Here is a 27,373-nt window from a genome sequence, read left to right on the forward strand (position 1 = left end):
AAATAAGTCAATTACTTGAAATTTCAAAATGAGATGCAAAAAAATATTTTTTGTAAGTAACTCCCAGCAAAGTTTCAGACTACAAACAATTCAGGCTAAAACACATTCATATGTGTATGAAAATGTCAACAACCTGCTTCCTACAAGTCTACAGGGTTAATGGGCTTTAAATCTTTGGACACTAAAATCTGAATAGCAGAGTTTTACCATGGGAGCGCCTAAGGGATAAACTGTGATCACTGTTCTCCTGGAATCACAGAGCGGAAGGGCTGGGAGGGGTCTAGGAATTATCCCGTTCAGCCTTCTTATTTTTCAGAGGAGGAAAAACAGAGGCCCAGAGAGGTGAGATGATTTGCCAGTTGCAGAGCTGGAACTAGAACCAAAGACTCCTCTTCTCTGGGACAGGAAGCAGCCACAGCCTGCTGAAAACATTGCCTGGTATCCTGGGAATTTGCTTGTCTGCTGTGTAGAGCTAGTCTGACCCTGGAGTGTCTAATTCCAAGACAACTACACATACATTCCAGCTAAAGATGCATCTTCATTTTAACTGAAATAGACTGGCAGACCAACACCTCCAATTGTTTGTTTTTTTAGGAATAGAAAAATAAAATTCTTTATCTCATTATAAAAGCTCTACTCCGTAATATAAGTGCACAGAAAGTCTTCAGAGTCTTATCCAACCACAGCAGCAGTTCCAACCACCAGGTAACTGCTCGGTGCACCTCAAAGGCTGCACTGGTCCCTTGCTCCTTTCACATGGCAAAGCAACTGCTTGCTGCCCACTTCCCTCCCCCTCAAGAGCTTCACGTCAGCAGCCCTTCCCTTTGAATTACTCTGTAAGAATTTCAGCCCCTTTCTCTTGGTCTCTCCTTCCACCACGTAAGATCTCAAAACAAAACAAAAACCCACGAAGTAGTTCCTCTTCACAAGTTTGAGAACATCTAATCTAAGTTCATAAATTATAAAATGGAGTAAATGGAGAAAACATGGGCCTGGGGAGCACTCAGGTCCAGTTCAAATGTGGCTCAGGTCCTGAACTCTTGAGGAAGCACTCAACATCTCTGAGGTTCAATTTATCTCTAAATTAGCAATAATAATGCTCATCCCATAGTGTTGTTGTAGAGATTAAATGAAGACAATTTAAGTGTCTACCACACTGCCTGGCACACACTAAACATTCATTCTTTCCTATCTCTCTCTGCTGCTCACTTTTTTCTCCATTTTCTAGGAACCCAGCCGAATTTATAAGTATTGTCATTCATTATACAATTCTTTCTACTTTTATATATAGTATTGAACTTTCCCGCAATAAAAAAATTTTTAAATAAAATAATTTTAAAATGATCATTTCTGATGTTAGCAATGTTTAGTAAGTACAAATAATCTATCAATCACGTGAATTTGGGAAACAATATGTTTTTTAAAGAACAATAATTTAGCCCCGGCCCATGTGGATCAGTTGGGTGGGTGCTGCCCAGTGCACCGAAAGGTTACGAATTTGATTCCTGTCAGGGCACATGCCTGGTCTGCAGGCTCAGTCCCCGGGAGGGGGTGTGCAGCAGGCAGCCAAAGGATGTTTTGCTCTCTGTCTCTCTCTCCCTCTCTCTTGCCCCCCCCTTCCTATCTCTCTAAAAATCAATAAAAATATATATTTTAAAAAGAACAACAATTTAGAAGCTAGAGAATATCATTTCATTTAAATTGAGATATTACAATTCTTAATATTATAAATTAGTTAATGTTCTTAAGGAGGTTTTATTCTAATACGTAAGCTATATCACAAGGCTGTAGTACCCAACCACCTTAAATATTACTTATGAAATAGTTTTCTGATTAATATGAAAAATATAAAAATAATAAAAAATATTACCTATTTCTTCAGTTTATATAAATCATAACAATTATAGGAATAATTACCCCCAAATTGGGTATCTTTTCAAACAAATTGATTTTGTTATCAGTTGTCACATGGAGCTTGAATGGTAATCAATAACGGATGAAATCATGTTCATTTTGATGGACTTAAATAAAAGGAGTTCTTGGTTCAGAATGAATAGTCCATTATATTTTTTAGAAATTACTAAGAGGCAATATTTTACCCTTTGTGATAAAATCTCATGCTTTTTATCGAAGTTGTAAACTATAAACATTTTAATCCATGGTTCAATGTGTTTCTTGGGATCAATGTGGTTAAATACTAAAGTCAACTCACATACGCTCTCTAAATTTATTTCCCAAGTTAGAGGAATAATAATACCTTACGTTTATAATAATACCTTTGTTTTAAAGGGTTCATAATGTGTTGGACTACTCTGTTATTAATTCTGAAGCATTCCTGTAGACTTGGTAGAGGGCATCTATTAAACGCAGCTCACCAAATGGCAGCCATGGCCGTGGGTGAGTGACTTGCCCAGGGTCACCCAGATCAGATATAGGGTGTAAGGATCAAATGATATGATGCGCGGCAAGAGTCTGACAACCACAAAGCGTTTCACAAGTGCAAGGCATATTGAGAGACAGAAACAGAGCTGTGGTGAGTTCTTACAATTCCTGACAGCTATTCCCGACACCTGTTCCCCTTGACTTGCTAGCGAGAACCAAAACAACCCTTGCCACCCCAAAACAGTCTCGCGGAGCACAGTGAGGAAGAAGTTGAGAAGTATACAGAACTTCTTGGAAATACGGTGCCATGCTATTTTCACGGATATTAATAGTGAGTGACCCTGCTATTGAAATAACCGCCACGACTCATTTATTTATTTAAAGAAGAAACAGGTAAGTTTGGAATCCTGACCAAACCCTGGCTGGGGGGTTGACTTTCAGTACTTCCCAATCTCCTGTGCATCTACTCTTCCTACTCGGCTGGAGGATTCTCGAAAACTCGTGTGGTGCTTTGAAAGGCCTCACTGCATGACGTTCTCTACAGGCTGCAGAATACCAGCGAGGCCTGCCTAGACTCTCCTGAATTCTCCGACCTGTTTCACGGGTAATGATCTGCTCCGAAGGCGCTTAAGACGTGCCAAGCACCATGGTTGCTATGAAAATTATCAACCAGCTAGAAACATTAGCTACTTTATGCCAAAAAAACACACAAACCTAGTGTTTTAACAATGATTCATTTTTGGTCATTAGCTGGTTATTCTGAGTTCTCATTATCTTGAAATTATATTGGCCACGAGAAAAAAAAAAAAATGTTTTCAAATTTGGCTTCTTTTATGTGATAGTTCCATCTCTCATGTACCAATCATAAATTCTTTGCCTTTGGGACTGCAAATGCTTCAGGATGTAATGGAAAGTTAGTATCACATGGCAAGACATTTGTTCCCCTTGCAGAGAGGCCAGCTCTGAAATTCAAACCCTAATGAGAACAAGTATGTAAATGAGAGCAGCCAAACCAAACAGATGAAAAAACAAAGCCAAAGGAGTCTATAAAAGACATTTTTTTCGCCGAGGTACTCATTAATCGGGAGCATTTAGACTCTGTGAATTCAAAGTAGAGCCTTTTCCCCAATAGTTTGTTACTATAGTGACATATCTATAGACTTACATTTTTAAAAACTAAATGATAAGAACATTTTACCTGAAGTGGCTCTATTTATTAAATTTTTCTATGTAAAAAATGTTATTTAAACTAGACTAGTATACCAAATAAAAATATTTCAATGCACCTTGAATTAAATATGATTAAAAATGGCTTGTGTCAAAGGAATGTATCTTGATCAAAATTTCAATCTTATGCTTCTACAGAATACTGAAGTGCTGTATTATCAGAATACTAATGATACTTTCTACAGGAACTTCTGCATATGACCTAATATATAGCTTTCATACTTTCTGAAATTTCTGCAAAGAATAAAACTGCTTCAACAAAAAGGTTTTAAAACTCTATGTCTAATATTTAAAATTTCTTTTTTTCCCCTCTTAAAGATACATGTTTAATAAAGATACCTGGTTTTGCAGGGAATTTCCCACTGTACTGATTTTACATGATTTGGGGAATGTTTATTGCTTTATTTTCATAATATTGAATGAAAATGTAGGATGTAAAAATGCAAAATTTATTTATTTATACAATGCTTACTGATAATCTAATATGTGCCAGGCTCTCTCATAGACCTTGGGGATACAAGAAGGAATAAAACAGATGAAAGCCTTTGCCCTCCTTGGAGTAAGTAACCTGCTTTAGTGTAGGAAGATAGGCAACAGACAGAATAAGTAAATAACAATCTGTTGGAAGGTAGTAAGTGCTATAGGGAAAAATACAGCAGGAAAAAGGGATGGGAGTGGGAGAGGCTTATAGTTGTGTTTTGTTTTGTTGTTGTTGTTAATCCTTACCCGAGGATATTTTTTCCATTAATTTTTAGAGAGAATAGAAGGAAGGGGGGGAGGGGAGATAGAGAGAAACATTGATGTGAGAGAAGCACATCAATTGGTTGCCTCTCCAACTGGGGCCAGGGATAGAACCTGCAACCCAGGTATGTGCCCTTTTCAGGGAACCTTTGGTGTGTGGGCCAACGCTCTAACCACTGAGCCATACCAGCCAAGGTGAAGCTTGTAGTTTTAAATAGTGTAGTCAGGGTAGGTCTCAGTGAAAAGGTGATATTTGAGCAAAGACTTGAAGGAGGTGAGGGAATTAGGCATGGAATATTTCAGGGAATAAGCAGTAAATACAGTGAGTGCAAAGGTCCTGAGGCAGAAGAGTACTTTGGGGAATCAGGCAATAACTAGCAAATGTGAGGGTTACCAAAGCTGAAGCAAAAAAATTTTGTGGACCCATTTACATGCTGGCTGTTTCATGCAAAACCAAGACTCTAAACTTGTCCTTTGAGAGCCTATAATCACAAAATTATCGAACCAAAAATAGTCTTCTCAACCTCTTTATTGTACAGATAAAGATGTGAGACCCCGAAAGGTTATGACCTCTTCAAAGACACATAGCTAGTTAGAATGTTGTAGAGCCTACAAACAGATCAAAGGTTTCCTGACACCCCATTTCCTTTCAACTTTCCTTCTCATATTTTAATTATTTTCCTGTCCTTTATGTCCTTTAATTCCTTTTTATACTTGATCTTAGCCAAAAGGCTGAGAAGCAATTAATTCCTTTTTAATTTCATAAATTAACTCTTTAAAGTGTCTTTGCATTAATTTAATTCAACTGAAAAAGCACTAATTATTCCTAATATTATCTTTTGATGGCATTTGAATATGTATTCCTGAGGGGAAATTTATCTTTGGAAAGCAATTATGAAATGACATGTATCACATAACTAAAATTGTAGTCTTGTCTATTGTTATACTTTTACTTTTGGTTTAGGTGATGTGTGTGAGTACATTTTTTTACATTAAAATCATATGTGATTATTGCAGAAAATTTAGAAAATATTAAAAAATCAGGCAAAAAAAGCCTATAATCACATCACCCAGAGGTAGCCACTATTCAAATTCTGATGTATTTTCTTTCCCCCAAATTCTTTTCCTATGCATGCAATTTTTTTTTTCAAAGATGAGATACAATTTTAATGTTTTTTAATTGGGTATTCTACCATATTTAACATTTTTAAAATAACATTAAATAACAAACATTCACCTTCAAAATAGTTTTAATTTTTGAAAATAGAAACCAGCTAGAAATAAAGTTCATTAATAAGGTGGGCTATATAAAGTTTGTGTAATATTTTTCAACCCATAACAAGGTGCTATTGTAAAGTAATATGATCAATATTCATAAACTTCATAATTTAGTTGTAAGATAATTTAAGAGTTTAGAATGATATTTAACAAAAATGCAACACTAGAACATGTGTATCCCTCTAAAAGAAAGGCAACCCCACTAATAACAAAATGTGTGGCCTTGCCTCCTACCTCTTCCATAAAGTCACCTCCTCTGTGGCTCTTCTATGACTTGCTGAATGCTTCAAAGCATCCCTAGATTTATCTAAGTATATTTTTATCTCATTGGAAAAATGAGGTTCAACTCTGAGCCTCCCTAAAATTAGCTCTACCTGTTAGAAGTTGTCCTTCTCAGGTAGTCTATCACACTTATCTAATAATTACATTTAAACAAAATGGTTTCTTTTTTCCCTGTTGTTCAGAGTTGTTTGTTGTTGTTTTTAAGTGGTGCATTTCAAATTCTTCTCTGCCATTAAAATCCCTGCCATTAAGTCACTTAGGATTTCATTGGAAAAAATATTTGTCTTTTACAGGTATTTAATCAGTCATTTTGCTGCAAAGTTATTAAATCTCTGCATAAGAAATGTCATGTAAATTCTTAAATATTTCTACCATTTTGGTATGATACAGTATTATGGCCCTATAAAGATAAACTCATCTTTGACTATGTAAGAGAAGTTTTTTTAGATGTGTCTAAACATAAACTCAACATATTCTAGACTGAGAGGTAAAAAATTTAAAAAGATTATTTTTTAATGTAAATCCTCTCTTGGATTCCCATTACATTTAAAATAAAATGCAAGTTCTTTACTTGACCCATGAGGTCCATGAGGTCTGGCTCTTGATCCCTCCAGATACCCTTTTAAATGCCCTGCTTCCTCTCAGATGCCCCAAGCTTCCTCCCCACCACACACTAGTTTCTACCATAGGGCCACTGTCTGACTCTCTCTCTTCCTTAAATACTGGCTATCCATGAGCTTGCTCTTGGCTCAAAGAGCCTTTCCTGGGGTTCATTTGCTAGATGCCTAAGGTGCCCTTGCCCTCACCTTCCACTATTATTTTCATTCTTCTTAACACTTATGAGTATTTGAAATTACCACGTTCAGTTGTTTATTTCTTTGGTATCTGTTCCTCTATTAAAATATAAGACCGATTAAAACGAGGGCTTTCCTGTCTGGCTGGCTGGTGTTGCTCAGTGGTGGAGCTTCGACCCATGCATCAGGAGGTGATGGTTCAATTCCGGTCAGGGAACATGTCTGGGTTGTGGGCTTGATCCCCAGTAGGGGGCGTGCAGGAGGAAGTCAATGTTTCTATCTTTCTCTCCCTCTCCCTCTCTCTGAAATCAATAAAAAATATATTTTAAAAACAAACAAGGGCTTTCCTTTTCTTGTCTATTCATAACTGTTTTCCCAAAGTCTGGCAAAGAGGCCTGCACATAGGAGGTTTCTAAATATATGTTGAATGAATGAACAAACAGATATTTGGAGCTGTTTGTTAAAATGTAAAGTTGTTGTTACTAGAAAATTTTTTAATTTTTTTCTTACACCAAAATAAAATCTTTCCAATGAAATAGTAATAAGCAAAATTATTTTAAACACAGTAATTAAGCTTAAAGAAATTCAGTGGAGAGTATTTGATTAATATGAATTATTACCACATAATCTATCTTTCTTGAAAAGATGCATTATTGTGGGATAGGTGTGTTTTTTTCTTAGAAGAATAATTGTGTTAATGGTGTACATATAAAATAGGTAAGAATGTAATATTAATAAGCTAAAAATCTAGAATTAGATCAGTTATTGAATAAACATATGCAATATGCAAAAAAGAAAGATTAGTATCAAAATCCAGGAACAAATTGGGGTGAAGGTGGAAAAATATTCTAAATATTTGAAAATGAAAATATATGTTTATCTAGTCAATCTAGTTTAAAAATAGGTAAGTACCACAAAATGGGCGACATAGTAATGCCTTTGATGGCCACAACTGGAATGACCCTATGGTTATTTCACCTTGATTTTGCATTTTCTCCCTATTTCTAACTATCTTTCTTCTTCTCCAAAAATCCCACGTTACAGATGGAGGAGCAGAATAAGTATTAATTTGCAGAGTAGCAGCTTATTACATAGCCATTTTAAGTAACACCCAAATCCTTGTGCAAACATGGATCATGGGTTGAGCTTTTAATGAGTATGAATGCTGTCAAAGTAGGATTTCAAGTATTCTAAAGTTAAATGCTAAAAGTGTTTTGCATACAGTGACTAAAGAGTTAGTTATTTTGGAGTTAAAACATTGAGAATACAAAGTAGTCAAGATTCTGTGCCTTTCAGTCCTTTGTTCCTATGAATGAACTTCACATAGATTATCAATCAAGAAAAAAAGAGAAAGGACCCAAATAAATAAAATCAAAAATGAAAGAAGACAAGTAACAACTGATTCCACAAAGATACAAAGAATTGTAAGAAAATATTATGGGCAACTATATGCCAACAAATTGGACAATGTGGACAAAATGGATATTCCTAGAAACATACAATCTTCCAAAACTGTATCAGAAAGAATCAGAAAATCTGAATAGACAGATTACAGCTAGTGAAATTGAAGCAGTACTAAAAAAACTCCCAACAAGTAGAAGTCCTGGACAGGATGACTTTACAGGTGAATTTTACCAAACATTCAAAAAAGAACTAACACCTATCCTTCTCAAACTAATCCAAAAAAATCCAAGAGGGAAGGCTCCCAAGCTCATTTTACAAGGCCAGCATGATCCTAATTCCAAAACCAGATTAGTAATACAAAGAAAGAAAATTATAGGCCAATATCCCTAATGAACATAGATGCTAAAATCCTCAACAAAATATTAGTAAACCAGATACAGCAATACATTAAAAAGATCATAAACTATGATCAAGTGGGGTTTATTCCAGGGATGCAAGGTCGGTACAATACACCATATAATAAATGAAAGATAAATATCACATGATCATGTCAATATATGCAGAAAAAGCATTTGATAAAATCTAGCATCCATTTATGATAAAAACCCTCAGCAAAGTGGAAATAGAGGGAATATACTTCAAAGTAATGAAGGCCATATATGACAAACTCACAGTCAACATCATACTCAATGGGCAAAAACTAAAAGCTGTTCCCCTAAGATAGGGAACAAGACAGGAACATCCACCTTCACCACTCTTATTCAACATTGTACTGGAAGTCCTAGCCACAGCAATCAGGCAAGAAGGAGAAATAAAAGGCATCCAAATTGGAAAGGAAGAAATAAAACTATCATTATTTGCAGATGACACAATAATGTATATAGAGAACCCTAAAGATCCCACCAAAAAAAACTACTAGAACTGATAAATGAATTCAAGAAAGTAGCAGGATACAAACTAAATATCCAGAAACCAGTTGCATTTTTATACACCAATAACTATCAGAATGAGAAACTAAGAAAACAATTCCATTTACAAATACATCAAAAAATAAAAAGAAATAAAATATCTAGGAATAAATTTAACCAAAGATGTTAAAGATCTGTACTCAGAAAATAATAAGGCACTGAAGAAATTGAAGATACAAATAAGTGGAAGCATATACCATGTTCATGGATAGGAAAATTAATATCATTAAAATGTCCATATTACACAAAGCAACCTATACATTCAACCAATTCCTATCAAGACACCAATGGCACATTTCTCAGAACTAGAACAAACATTTTAAACATATATATGGAACCACAAAAGGCCCCAAATAGCCCTAGCTGGTTTGGCCCAGTGGTTAGAGTGTCAGCCTGAGGGCTGAAGGGTCCCAGGTTCAATTCTGGCCAAAGCACATACCTTGGTTGCAGGCCCTTCCCTGGCCCTGGTTGGGGTCATGCGGGAGGCAACCAATTGATATGTCTCTCTCACATTGATGTTTCTCTCTCTCTCTCTCTCCCTTCCACTCTCTCTGAAAAGCAATGGAAAAAATATCTTCAGAAAGAACAAAGTTGGAAGAATCACACTACCTGATATCAAACTATACCACAAAGCCATAGCAATCAAGAAAAAATGGTACTGGCATAAAAACAGACATATAGATCAATGAAACAGAATAAATCCACAACTTTATAGTCAATTAATATTTGACATAGGAGGCAAAAACATACAATGGACTAAAGATAGTCTATTCAATAAATGGTGCTGGGAAAATTGGACAGATAGGTGCAAAAAATGAAACTAGACGACCTTCTTACACCACACACAGGAATAAACTCAAAATGGATTAAAGACTTAAAATGTTAGACTTAAAACCATAAAAATCCTAGAAGAAAACATAGGCAGTAATATCTTGGATATTTCTTGAAGCATTATTTTTTCTGATATGTCTCCTTGGGCAAGGAAAACCAAAAAAACAAACAAAAAAAATGGGACTACATCAAACTAAAAGTTTCTGCACAGCAAAAAAAACTATCAACAAAATGAAAAGACAAACTACTGAATGAGAGAACATATTCACCAATGATACATCTGATAAGGCGTTAATTTATTAAGAAACTTATAAAACACCACCAAAAAACCAAACCATTCCATTAAAAAATGGACAAAAGACCTGAATAGACACTTCTCCAAAGCAGACATACAGATGGCCAAGAGACAAATGAAAAGATGCTCAATGTCACTAATCATCAGAGAAATGCAGATTAAAACCACAATGACACTTGTCAGAATGGTTATCATCAATAAATCAATAAACAAGCACTGGCAAGAATATGGAGAAAAGGGAACCCTTTTCTCGTGCACTGTTGGTGGGAATACAGATTGGTGCATCCATTGTGGAAAGCAGTATGAAGTTCCCTCAAAAAATTAAAAATGGAACTGCCTTATGACTCAGTGATTCCAGTTCTCAGAATATATCAGGAAAAAACAAAAACACTGATCCAAAAGAATATATGCACCCATATGTTCACTGCTGTTTTATTTAGAATAGCCAAGATTTGGAAGCAGCCCAAGTGCCCATCAGTAGATGAGTGGATCAAAAACCTGTGGGACATTTACACCATGGAATACTACCTGGCTGTAAAAAAGGAAATCTTACCTTTTGTGACAGCATGAGTGGACCTGGAAATTATTATGCTAAGTGAAATAAGCCAGTCAGAAAAAGAAAAATAGCATATGATTTCACTTATATGTGGAATCTAATGAACAAAATAAACAAACAAAATGGAAACAGACTCATAAATACAAAAAACAGATGGACAGCTGTTAGTGGGGAGGGAGGTTGGGGGACTGGGTAAAAAAGGTGAAGGGGTTAAGCAAAAAAACCCTCATAGACACAGATAACAGTATGGTGATTACTAGAGGGAAAGTGGGTTGGGGGTGGTAGAAAGTGGTATAAAGGGGATAAATGGTGATGGAAAGAGACTTGACTTGGGGTGGAGAACACACAGTACAACATACAGATGATGTATTATAGATTTGTACACCTGAAACCTATATAATTTTATTAACCAATGTCACCCCAATAAATTCAATAAAAATTTAATATATACATATATGTACGTATATGTAAAACAAAAAAGAACACTTAGACCATTATCCACGTCTAACTCAGTTTATACAAGTTTCTACACCCAAATACATTTTTCCCTTTTTTTAATTTTACTTTTCAATTATAGTTTGCATTCAACACTTTTTTGTATTAGTTTCAGGTGTACAGCATAGCAGATACACATTCATGTAAGTTACAAAGTGTTCCCTCCATTAATTCAAGTGCCCCCCTGGCATGATAGTTATTACGATATTGTTAACTATATTTCCTATGTTTTACCTTATATGCCCATGCCTACTTTGTAACTACCAATTAGTGCTTCTTAATCCCATTACATTTTTTAAACCCTGTCCCTCAATATTCTGCCCCTCAGGTCTCCATCAGTTTGTTCTCTGTATCTATAAGTTTGTTTTTATTTTGTTTGATCATTTATTTTGTTCTTTAGAATCCACATATAAGTAATAGCATATGGTATTTGTCTTTCTTTGTCTGGCTTATTTCACTTAGCATAATACCCTCTAAGTCACTGATTTTCAACCAATGTGCTGTGGCAGGCACACTGGTGTGCCGCAAGAATTTTTAAAACATGCAATTCCTGACAATTTCAGGGGCACTGAACCTTTTCCCGTTAGATCGTCAAATTTTAAAAAAGGACAACAGCCAACACAACAATAGCCATCCAGTGTGAATGCCCTCTCTTGAACCATAAATATATAGGTCATATAACAGAGTTGCATGTTATCGGTCACATCACATAATAAGGTTGCATCTGAGTGGTTAATTCTTGGTACCAGAAATCCTTATATACAAGTCCAGGCACTCGATTTTTTTTTTAAATCCTCACCCGAGGATATTTTTTCCATTGCTTTTCAGAGAGTGGAAGGGACAAGAGAGAGGGAAAGAGAGGGAGAGAGAGAAACACCAATTTGGGAGAGATACACTGATTGGGTGCTTCCTGCACGTGCCCTGACCTAGGGTGGGGATGGAGCCTGCAACCGAGGTACATGCCATTGCCTGGAATCGAACCCAGGACCCTCCAGTCCATGGGCTGACATTCTAACCACTGAGCCAAACTGGCTAGGGTACACCAGATTTTTTAAAAAGCAACTTTGAAGCAAAAGGGTAGGTAATTACTATTATTATTGTTTTGTAAAGCACTAAAATTTTATGCCTTTTTTTGTCAGATGGGCAAAAAATATATTTTTTGGTGCACCACAGAATTTTAGTAATTAGTTTATGTGTGCCACGAGATGAAAACAGGTTGAAAATTGCTGCTCTAGGTCCATTCATGCTGTCACAAACGGTAAGATCTCCTTTTTTATGACCAAGTAATATTCCATTGTATATATGTACCAGAAAACTTTTTAAGCTGATAATAGCAACATTGAGAAAGAACTATAACCCAGGAGTCTAGAAATCGGCAATGTGTTTCAATGTTTTTTGTGTTAAAGTTACAACTTAAAATTACAGGTATATTACCCACCTCTTAAAAAGATATAAAATTACACCTGCTCATACACCAAATTCATACACACAAGAAAGACAAAATACCTTACCAAAGAATATACCTCTAAATACCTGTAAATAACATCTTCATCTATGATAGAATATGGCTTCTTCGTAAAATCATGTACACCTAGGAACATTTTCTTTTTTAACTAACACATGGCATTGAAAATATTACTGCCAATAGTATCACACTGAGTTGTACTCCTTTCTCCCAAAGATGCCAAAACACTGCCACATGTTATCTTTTCTCATCTACTCTTTCAATGGGATTGGTAGTTCAAGACCTCATCTGCACCATGTTTCTTCTTTTTAGTAATGGAAAACGGAGTGATTAATACACTTGTGAGCAGTCACAAAACAAGTTGATAGCAAAACTGGAGTGTACTCTTGATCTCAAGTTTTTTCCAGTTAGGCAATGTAGATATCTTTAATTTTATGCCAAGTGGTCACATGCAATATGAAAAAGAAGAAATATAGTCATTAATAGATTTTTCTATTGAAGTTGCCATACACTGCAGTATTTAAGCTAGATTTCAGAACCACAGAACTAATATTTTGGATTCTAAAAAGTTCCATAGTGCCCGGCCGGGTGTGGCTCAGCGGTTAAGCGTCAACCTGGGATTCAGGCGACCGGGGTTCGATTCCTAGTCAGGGCATGTGCTCGGTCAATGACTCTCTCATCATTGATGTTTCTATCTCTCTCTCTCCTTCTCCTTTCCTCTCTCTGAAATCAATAAAGTTATACTTTTTAAAAAAGTTTATAGTAAAAGGAAATAGGCTTTTATATTTTATTAAACAGGACATTATATTTATTAGTTCAAAATGCACCTCCCCCACCCCTCCAAATTGCTGTGTTTTGCCTGACCTTCAAAGGTCTTTGGGACTCAAGGAAACCTGAACTATTTAAAAAAGACATCATCGCTTCATAGCATAGCAGACTCTAGAAGAGTATTTTATAGAACTTATCTTAAATGTGAACATTTTACACACTCTGTTCTCAAGTAAAATTTGTGCATCTCAATCACATTATGTTTTCCTTTATAAAAGTATTCATGGAATTTCATTAGCCTAGGTCTTTCTTTCATTGCATTTCCCCCCCTTTTTGGATATTACACAATGGCCTCACTGCATTAATAAGATATTGTTCCAGAAATGGGACCCTAGGAAAATCATAGTAATAAATCAAGTACTATTTGTTTAGACAACTGATATTTATTTCAAGCAAACGCTTTTTGGGATCTGAAAACTGTCTTCCATTTTTTATTTTTCTAACAATTTGGTGATACAAACATAGAAAATAAATATAAGCTATTTATAAATCCCAGAAAAAATTGTTGGCTGGGATACAGGCTGTCCAGTTTCTAACTCACACAGGGAGTGCTCAATAAATGTCACTGACTGATAATATAGTTCTATAGGGTTTCTTCTCTTAGCCCAAGCAGTTGCTTAATTTTCACCAAAAGTATGATTTTCTTTTCTCTATCCCAGCATGTTTAGATTAACATACCATTACTATTTTAAATGTAATATGTATTCATTAAAAAAACAGTCAGTTTTTCTTGAGTATCTGCAGATCACATTCCAGGATCTTGTGACACTGAAACAATTTACCATCTGGTACTGATATGGTTAGATAATAACCTAGTAGAATTTGGGGGTATGGTGCTTTCAAATGATGAAAAGATCTTGCTGCAATACTTTTTTGTTTGTTTTCTATCAGTGGAAAGTCCTTATTTTCTAAGTCTTTCCCCCACCCCCAACCCATCTATTGTTCTTCCTAAAGGTACTTCCAATACATCGCTTCAAATTAAGTCTTTGAGGGAAGTACCAGGTATAGGACAGTAAAGTTGGGGACTCTTGAGTAGTAATCAAAGATTCCCACAGTTTCCACCTATGGTTTCTGGGTGTAGGCATGGAGCTAGGATTGCATAAAACCTCTGGTCTTGAGGTTTGGGACTTCAGGGATCTCCCCATTTCCAGTGAGTTATTTGATTACTTAGTATCAACTCTCCATACACAGAGAATACATACCTGCCCATAAATACTGCTTTCTATCATTTTAATTATTTATGTGAAGGCCTTTAATCCATTGTGGACCAACCATGAATCACACAGCTTTTTGTAGTTTGATAGTTATACAATTTTTTGTACCCTGTAAAATGATTTCAAACCTATTTGCAACAACCAAAATTCTTATCATTCTTCATAGGAGTTTTATGCAATAAATTCTCTACATTTTTAAAAGAGTAAATGTATAAAAGAAACTAGAACCTTTAAAATGCTTGGAAAACTTACCTTTAAGAGAACTATTTTATTAGTTTAAACACACACAAACCTTTAAACATATAAATAAAACATTTAACTTTTTAAATCTTATTTTTTGCTAAGATGTCTTTTGACATTTCTAACCCCACCCTTACCAGAAATGTAGCTCACTGATTATCGCTTCTAAATCTTTATCATCAGTTTAATTTCATAATAAATCCTTTACATATTCATCAAGGAGAAACGGTCTTACATATTAAGATTTTTCCTTAAACTGTGTGGTTTAAGAGTACCATAACAAGTAATCAAGAAGTCCACATAATAAGAAAGTAATGGGACAAACAGGCATATGATACTTACTTTTCCAAAAGCTGAATGCACTTATCGCCACTTTTAACAATCTGGTAAATCAATCCAAAATTATATTAAGCTTTTATAAATTCATATTGGATTTAGCCAGTTAATCTAACTTATTGATGAAAAAGTGTTTCTAACAATTACTGAAATTACAGATTTAGAAGTGAAACATTCCATTAGCTATCTGCCACTACAGCGGCATAATGTTACACTTTGTTCCTTTTTTCTCCCGCCCCCTTAAGAAACACGAATATTTATGTGGTCTTATTTCAAATCCTGACTTCAGTCACTTGGGTTTGGAAGACATGGTTTCTTAATAAGATTAAAATACATATCTCTGTATATTATTTACAATTAAGGACATAAAAAATTCTCTGTAAGTATTAATTATGAAAACATCCTTTGGAATAAAAAGTATTTCTATTCTTCAAAGATTAAAGAACTGAGTATAATGACTAACTGATTTATGTAAGTGATCATATGACTGTTAAAACTGTAACAGAAATGACATTTTGATTTCCAGCAAGACTTCTTAAACTTTACCTAAAAGATGCATTAGAATGTCAAAGTTCAAGAGCCTCCTTCCTCATTTTTTAAAAACTGTTTACAAGAATGGCCTTACCATTTTCATTTGCCAGAAAGTAGCTAAAAGATAGTAAGTTTGCCAGTACTTTCATAGCTGCTCTCTGTACTTGAAAGGGTGCTTGAATTGTGCTGGTTTTCATGGCCCAATCCAAACCATATAACACTCTGGCTCCAACTAAGAGTTTTAAAATAAACAAAAGAAAGAACTGTAACTATTTAACGCAGTAGGTTCTACATTTATGGAACCCATAAGCTGATTTCCCGGGGAAAGTGAAAACAGTCTCAGGACTTTAAATGAACTCTTGGATGCTGGAATCGCAGAAAATACAGGAAAATTAGGAATATGTTGGTAACCTCTGATCTTTTTTTAAACTGACCTCACCCTGGGCAAGTAACCATCTCCTGATGCCATTGTTGGAGACAATTTCTGGCTGAAAGATCATTTTTTCTGACTCAATCTGGCTTGCTATTCTTGGTTAATCATCCCCATTGCTCTCAACATCTCACTCCTCTGACTATGGCGGTCAACATTTACTTTCAGGAAAGGCTTTTTAAGTGATTTGGTTCCTCCGGCCGTCTCCCTCTTTATCCTGGCTAAATCCCCCCGGCCCCATTCCTATGCCCTTGTTTCGCTAAGATTTTGCTAAACATTAGACACAGCACATGACCTCCAGTCTTTTCACTGTCTGAACAGATAAAAACATTCGATCGGTGCGGTCGCAAGCTTTCCTATGCTTGGAATTTAAGAATCATTAGCTCTTCTCTTGGACTCCTAAAGACCTACAGCGCAAAATTTAAATTTAAAAAAATTTAAATAAAAAAACCGCTCCCTTTTTTTATAACCTTTAGCCACGCCCACCCCCCCTCAGGCCTCCACGCGAAACTGCAGGAAACCGGAGGGGGCGGGGCGGTGACGTCACGACGCCAGTGCGTCACGGAACGGCGGCGGCTGCGGCGCTGGCGGTGGCTGCGGCAGCGGCGGCATTTTAGTCGACAGCGGCGGCGGCAGCGGGGCTGCTGCTCCTCCCAGCATCCCTGGCGCGGCCATTTCAGCCCCATCTTGGCCGAGGGGAGGGAGCTGCAGCCGCCGCTTCAGCAGTTTGAATTTCAGTTTCTCCAGGGTCTGAGAACCGGGCGCGCCGAGGAGCAGCCGAAGAAGCTACCGCCGCTACCTCACACAACCGGAGCGCCTCCGCTCGCCGGCCACCCGGCCGCCGCCCCTCTCTTCTCTCAAGAGCTGTGAGGGGAGGCCGGGGCTGCTGCCGCCGCCCGCGGGGGTGGCTCCCCCTGTAAGGGGAGGACCGAGCCGGCTTTCCCCTCCCTCCCCTGGAGCGGGTTTCCGCCAGAGACCGTCGACATGTCCCTGGGGCTGAGCTCCGGCTAGTGCCGGGGAGGGAGGGCCGCCCGCCCGCGCCGAAGCTCTGCCGCCCGCCCGCGGACCTTCAGCCAGCCCCAGCCCGCGGCTCTGGGCTGAATCAGAAATCCCCGGCTCCGGACCCGCCGCTCCTTTCCCTTCTCGCCTCGTCCGAGAGCCCGGAGCTGACGCCGGCACCAGCCTGAGGAGCCGGAGCGGGGCAGCACCGCCCCTCACGCCGCCGCCGCCTCCTCCCCTTCGCCCTCCCACTCCCACCCCCAGCCAAGGCCTGCTGACCGCGCGGCGCTGGACTGACCACGGCGGCCCGGAGACGGGAGGAGGAAGCAGCCGGCCCGCCCCTAGGATCGCGCTCTCGCCGCCACTGAGGGGATTGAATTGAGGCGCCGCGGCTGCGGGAGGCGAAAAAGGAGGAGGAGCAGCGGCCGCGCGAGTGAGACGGGGGCAGAGCTGAAGAGACCGACACAGAAGGAAACGGAGAGGAGGATGTCTCACAGAGCGGGCGCCCCGAGGAGCCCGTGACTCTGCCGGCGGCGGCCTCAGACCCCAGCGCGGACTCGGACTTTGTCTTTGGGGGCCCGTGCTCTGCCCTTCCTGGTTTCCAGCAAGTTCGCGGAGGAGCCGGAGTGCCTCTCTGCCCTCCAGCCTTCTTCACCATGTCCAAGATGCCGGCCAAGAAGAAGAGCTGCTTCCAGATCACCAGTGTCACTACGGCCCAGGTGGCCACTAGCATCACCGAGGATACCGAGAGCCTGGACGACCCGGACGAGTCACGCACGGAGGACGTCTCCTCAGAGATATTCGATGTGTCTCGGGCCACGGATTATGGGCCCGAGGAGGTCTGCGAGCGTAGCTCCTCTGAAGAGACTCTCAACAACGTTGGGGATGCGGAGACTCCTGGGACGGTCTCCCCAAACCTTCTCCTGGACGGGCAGCTGGCCGCGGCGGCGGCTGCTCCCGCCAACGGAGGAGGAGCCGTTTCGGCCCGGAGCGTGGCTGGGGCGCTGGCCAATACTCTGGCGGCGGCTGCCACCTCAGCCCCCTCCTCGGGGGCACCCGGCGCCCCACCGGCCGCGGGCTCATCTGCGGGGTCAGGGACTGCAGCTCCATCGCAGCCCCCCACTACTTGTAGTTCCCGTTTTCGCGTGATTAAGCTGGACCACGGGAGCGGGGAGCCCTATAGACGCGGTCGATGGACGTGTATGGAATACTATGAGCGGGATTCCGACAGCAGCGTCTTGACCAGGTCGGGGGATTGCATTAGGCACAGCAATACTTTTGACCAGACTGCGGAGCGGGACAGCGGCCTGGGCGCCACCGGAGGGTCTGTGGTGGTGGTGGTGGCCTCCATGCAGGGGGCGCACGGGCCCGACTCTGGAACTGACAGTTCCCTGACTGCTGTGTCACAGCTACCCCCGTCGGAGAAAATGAGCCTGTCCGCTCCGGCCCCGCCGCAGAGTTTTGGCGTTGGGCAGCTCCAGCCGCCGCCGCCCGTAGGTGGGGCTGTGGCTCCAAGCTCAGCTCCGATGCAGTCGTTCCCGGGAGCCGTGGCCGGACCGCAGCAAGTGATGACAGCCCCGCAGCCCAGCCAGCCCCAGGGAACCGGGCCCGGCGTCGTTCCGGGGCCCAGTGGACAGGGTCTCCCGCCAACGAATGTAGCCCTGGTGCAGCCCGGCATGTCTCTGCCTCCGCAGCCTGGCCCGGCTACCGGCTCTTCTGCAACGCAGCAGCCCCAGCAGTTCGCGTATCCCCAGCCTCAGATTACGCCGGGGCATATCCTGCCCGTCCAGCCCTCCGGCCCGAGTGAGTACCTGCAGCAGCACGTGGCTGGCCTGCAGCCCTCGAGCCCCGCGCAGCCCTCGGCCTCCGGCGCCGGAGCGAGCCTCGCTGCTGCTGCCAGCCTTCCGGTGGGCACCGGCCAGAATGCCCCCTCAGGGGCTGCGCAGATCATGGGCGCCTCTTCCCTGCCTAGTGAAGCCGTGGCTCCGGGGCCGGGACCCGCGCCAGGCGGACAGGCCGCGCCTTGTCAGCCTGCTGGAGTTCCCCCCGCTGCTGTGGGAGGCGCGGTGCAACCGGGCCTGGTTCCTACCGGGGCCGGGCAGCCCCAGCCCGCTCCTCCGCCGCAGATGGGAGGCAGCGGTGCACCGTCAGCTGGGTCTGGTGGCCCTCACGCCATGGTGCCCGGAGTTCCTAACGTGCCTGCCACCGTGTCCGCTCCAAACGTGCCCAGTGTGTCTACCACATCTGTTACTATGCCAAATGTACCCACGGCCCTGGTCCAGTCTCAGCAACTGAGCAGCCATACGCCAGTCAGCAGGAGCGGCAGCATAATCCAGCAAGTCGGGCTGCCCTTAGCGCAAGGCACACCCAGTGCACCAACAAGTCTACCACAGTCTGACTTAAGCCAGTTTCAGACACAGACTGGGCAAGCTGACGATACTAGAAGAAAATCAGAACCCCTACCTCAACCACCACTTTCTCTCATTGCTGAAAATAAGCCTGTTGTGAAGCCTCCTGTTGCAGATGCCCTGGCAAACCCCCTTCAGTTAACACCTATGAACAGTCTTGCCACCTCTGTATTCAGCATAGCTATTCCTGTTGATGGTGATGAAGACAGGTATGAAAATCTTATTTAAAATATTTCATAGGAATGTTTGGCCAAACATCGTAGTTTAGGATACAGCTTTGGGAGAGTTCCTTTTTCAACTTGAGGCCCTTAGCAGTTTTAAATATAACAGTTGGTTTGTGTTTAGTAAAGTTGACTTATCAGTTCTTGAAAAAAAAAACTTTAGTTTTAGATTGCTGATGTAAAGGTGGCTAATGAGAGAATTAGTCTTGTCACAGTTGCTTAAAAATACTAAAGTGGATAAGGAGGCAATATTATTTATTCAGAAAGGATTTTATCTTAATCTCAGTTTAGAGGTGGTAGCTAGTAGGTTATGCCCCTTAGGATTGTCCCTTTTTTAGATGACAATCACACTTGAACACTTAGGGCAGACTTGAGTCAGTGTGAGTTTTGAGACTGAAACAATTAGAAGTTTCCCATTCTGGAAAACCAGAAGGCCCTCTAGTACAGAAAGATCTGTGTAAGGTATCTATCTCCTCCAGTGTATCTGGGAAGGCTGGAGAGATAATGTTGAAATGTCAAATCCGCTTTGAAGATCATATCTTTGTTCAGCCTTTTAATGAAAGAGAATAGAAAGTCTAGAGGTTGCCCAGTGACTTCTTTAGATAATTTTTTAAGTAAAAGTGTCTGAAGGTGCTTTTGCCTTCCATCAGTCTTTTTGCTATAGGAAAGGGAGGTATGAGCTGCAGTAAAAGCTGTAGTTCTTGAAATTAGAGGAATTTTATAGTAAAAGGGTAAATGTAAGCAATTGGCTCCCTCTATTTAAGGGAAACTTTTTAATGGTTTAAGTGACAATTGGTGTATTTGCCATATCAATTCTATAACAGTTGATGTTTGGTTATGGTTTAATGAGGATTTTAAATGGTTTTGAGGAAATGTCACCTGAAAACTTAGCGTAATACATTTAACGCAAGTTTTAAAAACTGATTTGTTACAAAGCTTTAAAATTATATTTTAAAATTACAGAGAAAGTTTCACATACTTCACAGGTAGACATTTATTTGCTTGGGGCTTTGTTTTCAGAGAGGTTAATTTCAGATGTGTTAAAAGATCACAGCTGTTTTGATGGATTTCTAGAATAATTGGTATGTAGAATACAATGAGATCTGTTAAAGCTTTTTCTTACGTTTCCTCTGGGTTCCTTCACATTCTTTCTTAATTTTTCATTTCTGTTTAGACTTGTATTTTATTTCTGTTGGTTTGAAAAATGCTCACTGAAATTCATCTTCTCTGCTTTTTGTAATTCAAAGTTCATCTTTTTTTGTAGGTGACTTGCTTGTGGGGAGTCTTTCTTCCATTTGAGAACTCTTAGAGAATACCACGTGTCCATAAGTGAGCTCAGCTAGCTAGTCATTGAGAAATTTTATGTGGATGGGACTACCAAGTAAAGAAACTTATTCCACAAACCACTGAGAAAATCCCTCTTTTGTTCCCATATTTCACTTTTCACACATAGAGGCACACCTAAAATGCAGATCGAATTTAATTGTTCACCTTTGGTAATAGTCAACAGGTGATCTTCCCTTTTCTAGCTGCCAGAAGCCATTTTTTCTGGTGGGTTTGCCTACCTCCCTGTTCCTGTTGTACACTGCCCCCATATTTCTTCAAGAAATGATGACTCATTTTCCAACCCTTTCCCCACTCCTAAAACACATGCACACCTGTGAATGAGGAATGTATCTTCTCTCCTCTTCACACCTTTCTCAGTTCACAGCATATGTAATTATATTCCTCATAACTTTAATATGATGATATAACATGAAGCAGAGAGATCTGTTGACAAATGGAAACTCTGGGATGTATTCTTTAGGGTATACCGCAAAGATGCATTTATTTCTCCTCTCTCTATTAAACGAGTTAATGGTCTCATCTCATTTCTGAACGTGAATGTTTGAACTACAGATACTACTGTATCTGTATCAGTTATCAATTGCAACAGTTAATCCAGGGTAGGAATTTTGATGTGTGTGCAGTCCTATTTTAAATGTGGCACTTATCCTCCCCCACCCAGCCTTTTAAAATCTGTGTTGCTTATCAAATGTGCATTTCTAATTTTTGTTATATAGTCTTTCATTGGTTTTCAATTTAACATGCTAGTTTCCAAGATGTAATCTTACACGTTTGACTATTTTGTCACTGCAACCAACATACCTGGTGAAGGAATAAATCCATTAAGTAGAAATAGTTGTGTGTTTTTTAATGGAAAGCTTTTGTAAAAGGACATTTTAAAGTTGTGGACTTGAAATTAAGTAACGCAGTTTTTCCAGGCGTATGCTTAAGTTACTGAGTATTTTTAAGGATACAGTACTAACAAAATTGTAATTTTAGTATGGCGATTTTGGGTTGCCTTATTCAATTAAAATCTGCATACAGTGTAAAAAAAATTTTATTGCATTTATTGGGGTGACATTGGTTAGTAAAATTATGTAGGTCATATACAGCTTTATTTAGTCATTCAAATGTAAAATAAAATGGAGTGAGAAATTTTGAGTATTGTGACTTAAACTTTATGAATAGGTTGAAACAAATTTCAGATCCTAAGAAAATATTTGTAAATAAGGTGTTTGCTTTTTTAAAAAAAATGTTGAGAAAAGGAAGGAAAGTGGAAGATTAACAAAAATGATTGAGGTGATTTAGGTTGATATATTGAAAACTATCTAGTGATTTTGGTTCCACTACCCAATACAAGGCTCTCTATATTGGCTCATTTTGAGACCTTTTCTGAAAGACTTTATATTAATACATCATAATATTATCATACCTTTAATAAAAGGGCTGATGATTGTATATACAAAGTAAGAAAATGTCTTAAAGTTGTTGGTTAATGTTGCCCATTGGCCATATATTATTAATCACCATAAAGTTAAATCTATTATTTTAGCTTTTCTCATTAGGCATATGGTCAGTTTTTGAGATTCATCAAATTGATTTTGTAAACTGCAGGATATAATGGTGGTTGAAAATATAGTTCATAGAAAAATGTGTAGCCAGTTTTACAGTGAACGTTACAAAATTTGTTTAAACTACCTGTACACTTAAGAGACTCCTTTTTGGTAAAGGTGGGAGGTGTAAAATGTTACTGGCCCTTTTTGAAAACGAATGCAGTACAGATAATTTTCCATAGATAGCTGACCAGTGTGAACTTTGTAGGTCACATTCCAGGCAGTCTTATGAATGACTGCAATTGTGAACTGTCAACTACAACCAAAAGACTGTTGAAAACATGATTGTAAGGATCCCTTAGTGGCAGATATCTCTATATCTTGTTCATGATTTTATTTGTGTAGTTTGCTAATTACTACTGATAAAGTATTATAAATTGTGAGTTCTTAGTGCTGTGTCCTGGTATGTGCTATAAATACAAATTTTGTTTATACAGTTTTATACATATATATGTACATAAATGTATATCAGGAGGCAGAACTGTCACTATAGATACTTAGAACTCTGAAAGTCTCACTGTATTTAGTCTTTAAAAGTGAAAGCTCCTTACTTAAATCTCTATTTCTTTGGAGCTTATTTTTCTTTTATCCGTATTGAATTATGGAGGTAATTTTGCCCTTCCAGTTTTATAGTTGATGTTTAAATCATACACTAGATACCATCTATGCCTATCTAAGTATCTAACTACTCTTACCAAGGATTTTGTAATCTAAGTGTAAAATCCTGTGTATGAGTGACATAATATTTACTATAAAATCTGATGTTGATGCATTCATCAGCATGCCATGTAGATGACTAAAATATACTCTAGTCATCAATATGGCTCTAAGTTGAGGAAATTATAGATTTCCAGAAAGGCTGATGATCCAAAAGTGCTTCCAATTCCCAAAACCAAGAGTTGTATGAGTAGGAATATGGCCTTTTTAATTCACAGTGACACATATATTGTTTAAAGTTTTGTGTGGACTAAATCATATAGGCTGAACATTGATTAACTTTTTAGAAAACATATTGGCTTGTATGTGTGAGAATAAGACATACTCCAAGTAACTATTTTAGTTACGCCTGTTTTTCCCTTGCAGGGGAATGAGAGTATCTTGAACTTAATTACTTTTATGAGAAGTCATTTTTTATAGTACTGGTAGTGGGTATATATGTTTTCTAATTCCTGCAAATAAATGTAATACCAATCTGTTTGATAGCACTAATTTGTAAATAGCAAAACATGATTCTGGATTTATGGATCTGGTACTTGCTAATTTGGAGTTGTGTTTAGTCTTTCTCTGTACCAAAGGAGATTGGAAGCAGTCATGCTCTCTAGTGTCCTCCAGTAGCAAAGAGCAGCCCTACCAATCAGATGGTAAAAGAATCTCTTTCCTGAAGAATGGTTGATAGGGGAGTATAAAAGAATCTTGATTTTTCTTTCCTAAAATGGAAAAATTAGAAGGTGGGGAGCAGAGTGATGGCAGATAACCAAAGCAAACAAAGTATAGTGAAATGGCATGAAATGTGATCTCAGAAGGAATAGGAACACTTGTTACTAGTGAGGAACCATGGTCTAATTCCTTCTTCTAATAATTATTTAACCAGTATGTATTTCCTTTTCTGAACAGATACTGTTTATTTGTTAATTGCATTACTCTTTAAATACTTGAGTGTGAGAAAGAGAGTCTTTAAATAAACAGGTCTGGTTAAATGTAGCCTGAATGAAGATGTACCCTAAGTAATTTCTTATGAATGGGAAGAGCAGATTTTTAGTAAGAAATCTATATAATTGACCCGCATTAAAGGAGTATATGGAACACAATTCTTGAGTTGGAATAAATCATTCAAGGTTGTTTGTTTTTAAATACTAAACCAGTGGACTTGTGATTAGATGGTATAATACCAATTACTACATCCACAAAGATTATGTATACCTGAATGGTTATAATTTAGGTCTTTCCACAGCAATTCTTGAACATAACAAGTTACTCAGTGTTTGCTATATTCTTAATTTCAATTCTTTTTTTTTTTTTTTTTAACTATATCTTTATTGATTTCAGAGAGAGGAAAGGAGAGGGAGAGAGAGATAGAAACATCAATGATGAGAGAGTCATTGATCAACTACCTCGAGCCGGCAACCCAGGCATGTGCCCTGACCAGTATTCAAACCCGGATCGCCTGGATCCTAGGTTGACACTTAGCTGCTGAGCCACGCCCGGCTGGGCTAATTTGAATTCTTAAGACAAAAATTGGGACTCTTCCATAAAGATTTAGGAATAATAATAAATTTGTATTGTTATCTTTCATTATATATTTTACTGTATACACATCAAATTTGACTGTTAATAAATAGTAAAGGTATAGTGATTGTCTGCTTTACCTGTAAAAAGTATGTGCATAATTTCTACTTCTAAATCAGGTGAATTAAATTTCACCTATGCCACTCTGGGTTGTTTACCTTTCAAATTTAATGCCCAAAATTAGATACAAATTTTAGTTTTCTTTGTACCCAAGCTAACATTTGTTTAAAAGAATGAATTCTTATCCATTAAGTTGTACATTGACATATGATGGTTTTGTGAAAATTCTGCATATCATTGAGTTAATTTTAGTAAGTTCACCTAGTACACAGATTATTAGTAAACATCTTGCTAATATATACTAATCAGAGTAGGCAAGACACATAAATAGTGAAGTTCGAGTGTTAAATTGCGTAAAGCCCCCTTTCCCATAACCTTTCACTAAAATTTGACTGAAGATTATTGATGTATAGAAGAGAAGCTCTTATGAATGTGTTGATTATTATAAATACTGTTGGTGTATTTTAAATGTTATTTTTAATGTTTTAGGCTATCCCTCTTCATTATTACACAAGTAAGTTATTTAATTTGTGAATGAAGGATTCCCAAAGCAAAATTTAAAGCCAACTAATTTCTAAAGTAGAATTAGAATTTAGTTTTACTTAATGGCTTTGTAAGGTAAACCAAAATAAATCCTTGTTTGGTATATGGTCTACCTAGACTTTGAAAACAAAACGAAAACAAAAGAGGAGAAGGGCTGTTATTCAAAGAAAATCAATGGTGTGTTTAATTATGCATTAGCATATTATATGACTGACCATTTCAGACAGTAGAGTCCAACTGCCTGGGACAAAATCCAATTTTGCTTCATGCTTGAGGCATCTGTCCTTGAGCTTTTTATTTAGCCCTCTTAGCCTCTGTTTCCCCATATGAAAAATGGGGATAATACCTCCCATTGAGAGTTTGAAAACTAATGAGTTATGCAAGTAATTTGTGAACAATCCATACATAACATAAGGCACTTTGTATGGCAAGCATACATCATAGAAACATCAATATTTCAGTGTCCTAATTGCCTTCCTAGATCACTGCTTGACATTATACAGATCATACCAAGAGTCGTCAGTTTGATCTGAAAGTGTAATTGCATGGTATAGATGTAATCAGAAGAGGAGACATTGTTTTAGGCCAGAAGTACAGCAAATTGTTTTAATCCTGGCTCTTCTACCACTTAGCTGGTTTCTTTGGTCAAGTAATTTGACGTCTCTCAGTTTTACTCATTGGTAAAATTAGAATTTGAGACTTGGTCCGGTTTTTGAAGTTCCCTATGTGTGAGTTCATACATTTAGACGTTTCATAGTAGAGCTGCTTACTTAAGCCTTCCCCTTGTCAAACTCTTTTCCTAGCACCAGACTACTGTGTGACCAAAAAATGAAGTTTACAGCCCTGGCTGGTGTAGCTCAGTTGGTTGGAGCATTGTCCTGTATACTGAAGGGTCTTAGGTTTGATTCCCAGTCAGAGCACATACCTCGGAGTGGGTTGTTCCCTGGTTGGAGTGCATAGGGGAGACAGCCAATTGATGTTTCTCATATCAGTGTTTTTCTCTCTGTCTCTAAAAATCAATGAAGACATATCCTCAGGTGAGGATTAAGAAAAGAAGTAAGGTTGAATGCCCAAGAAAACATTTAAAGCAATATGTCAGTCATTCAACTATCTTAGTGCTCTCTGGGTAGTAAGTACTGGCATATAGAAATAGGACTATTCTGCCCTTAAACATCTCAGGCTGTATGAAAATAATTAGTAAATATAAGGTGCTAATGGAAACAATTTAGGATATCCATATGTTAAATTGGTGTGAGGAGGAAGTAGTTAGACTGACTTACAGTTTAATTTACTTTCTGCATAGGTAATATATTTATACAGTTTAAAATTCAAAATGTACAAGAGTATATAAATTGAAAGCCTCTCTGACATCTCTTTCCTCCAGCCACCCAGTTTCTGTCCTCAGAAGCTAACTCTTGAACTGGATCTTAAAAGGGTCATTTATATTAGGCTACTAATAAAATAAGGGGATGATTTTTCCAGATAGAGGGAAAAGGCAGTTTGTATAACAGTGTGAAAGAGTGAGACTGTGTCAGATTTGGGAAATGATGTGATTAATTTGACAGGAACCAGAGTGATGGGCTAAAATGTCATGGTAAGAAATTGAGATTTTTATCATAA

At 38.6% G+C, this 27,373-nt stretch overlaps 1 protein-coding gene across 4 annotated transcripts in view; it reads left to right on the plus strand.

Moving 5' to 3' along the window:
* Nucleotides 1-16,912: 16,912 nt before the first annotated feature.
* TSC22D2 (TSC22 domain family member 2) overlaps nucleotides 16,913-27,373 on the plus strand; it is a 46,929-nt gene continuing 36,468 nt past the window's right edge. For all 4 annotated transcript variants that reach the window (XR_001603860.2, XM_016221637.2, XM_016221646.2 and 1 more), the window contains exon 1: nucleotides 16,913-19,913. Coding sequence is in view for 3 of the 4 variants with exons in the window: in XM_016221637.2 (XP_016077123.1) it covers nucleotides 17,953-19,913 (1,961 nt within the window). In the remaining variant the exon portion in view is untranslated. The remainder of the gene's footprint in view (nucleotides 19,914-27,373) is intronic.

This window comes from Miniopterus natalensis, chromosome 6 (genome assembly GCF_054644295.1).
Source record: "Miniopterus natalensis isolate mMinNat1 chromosome 6, mMinNat1.hap1, whole genome shotgun sequence".
NCBI lineage: Eukaryota > Metazoa > Chordata > Mammalia > Chiroptera > Miniopteridae > Miniopterus > Miniopterus natalensis.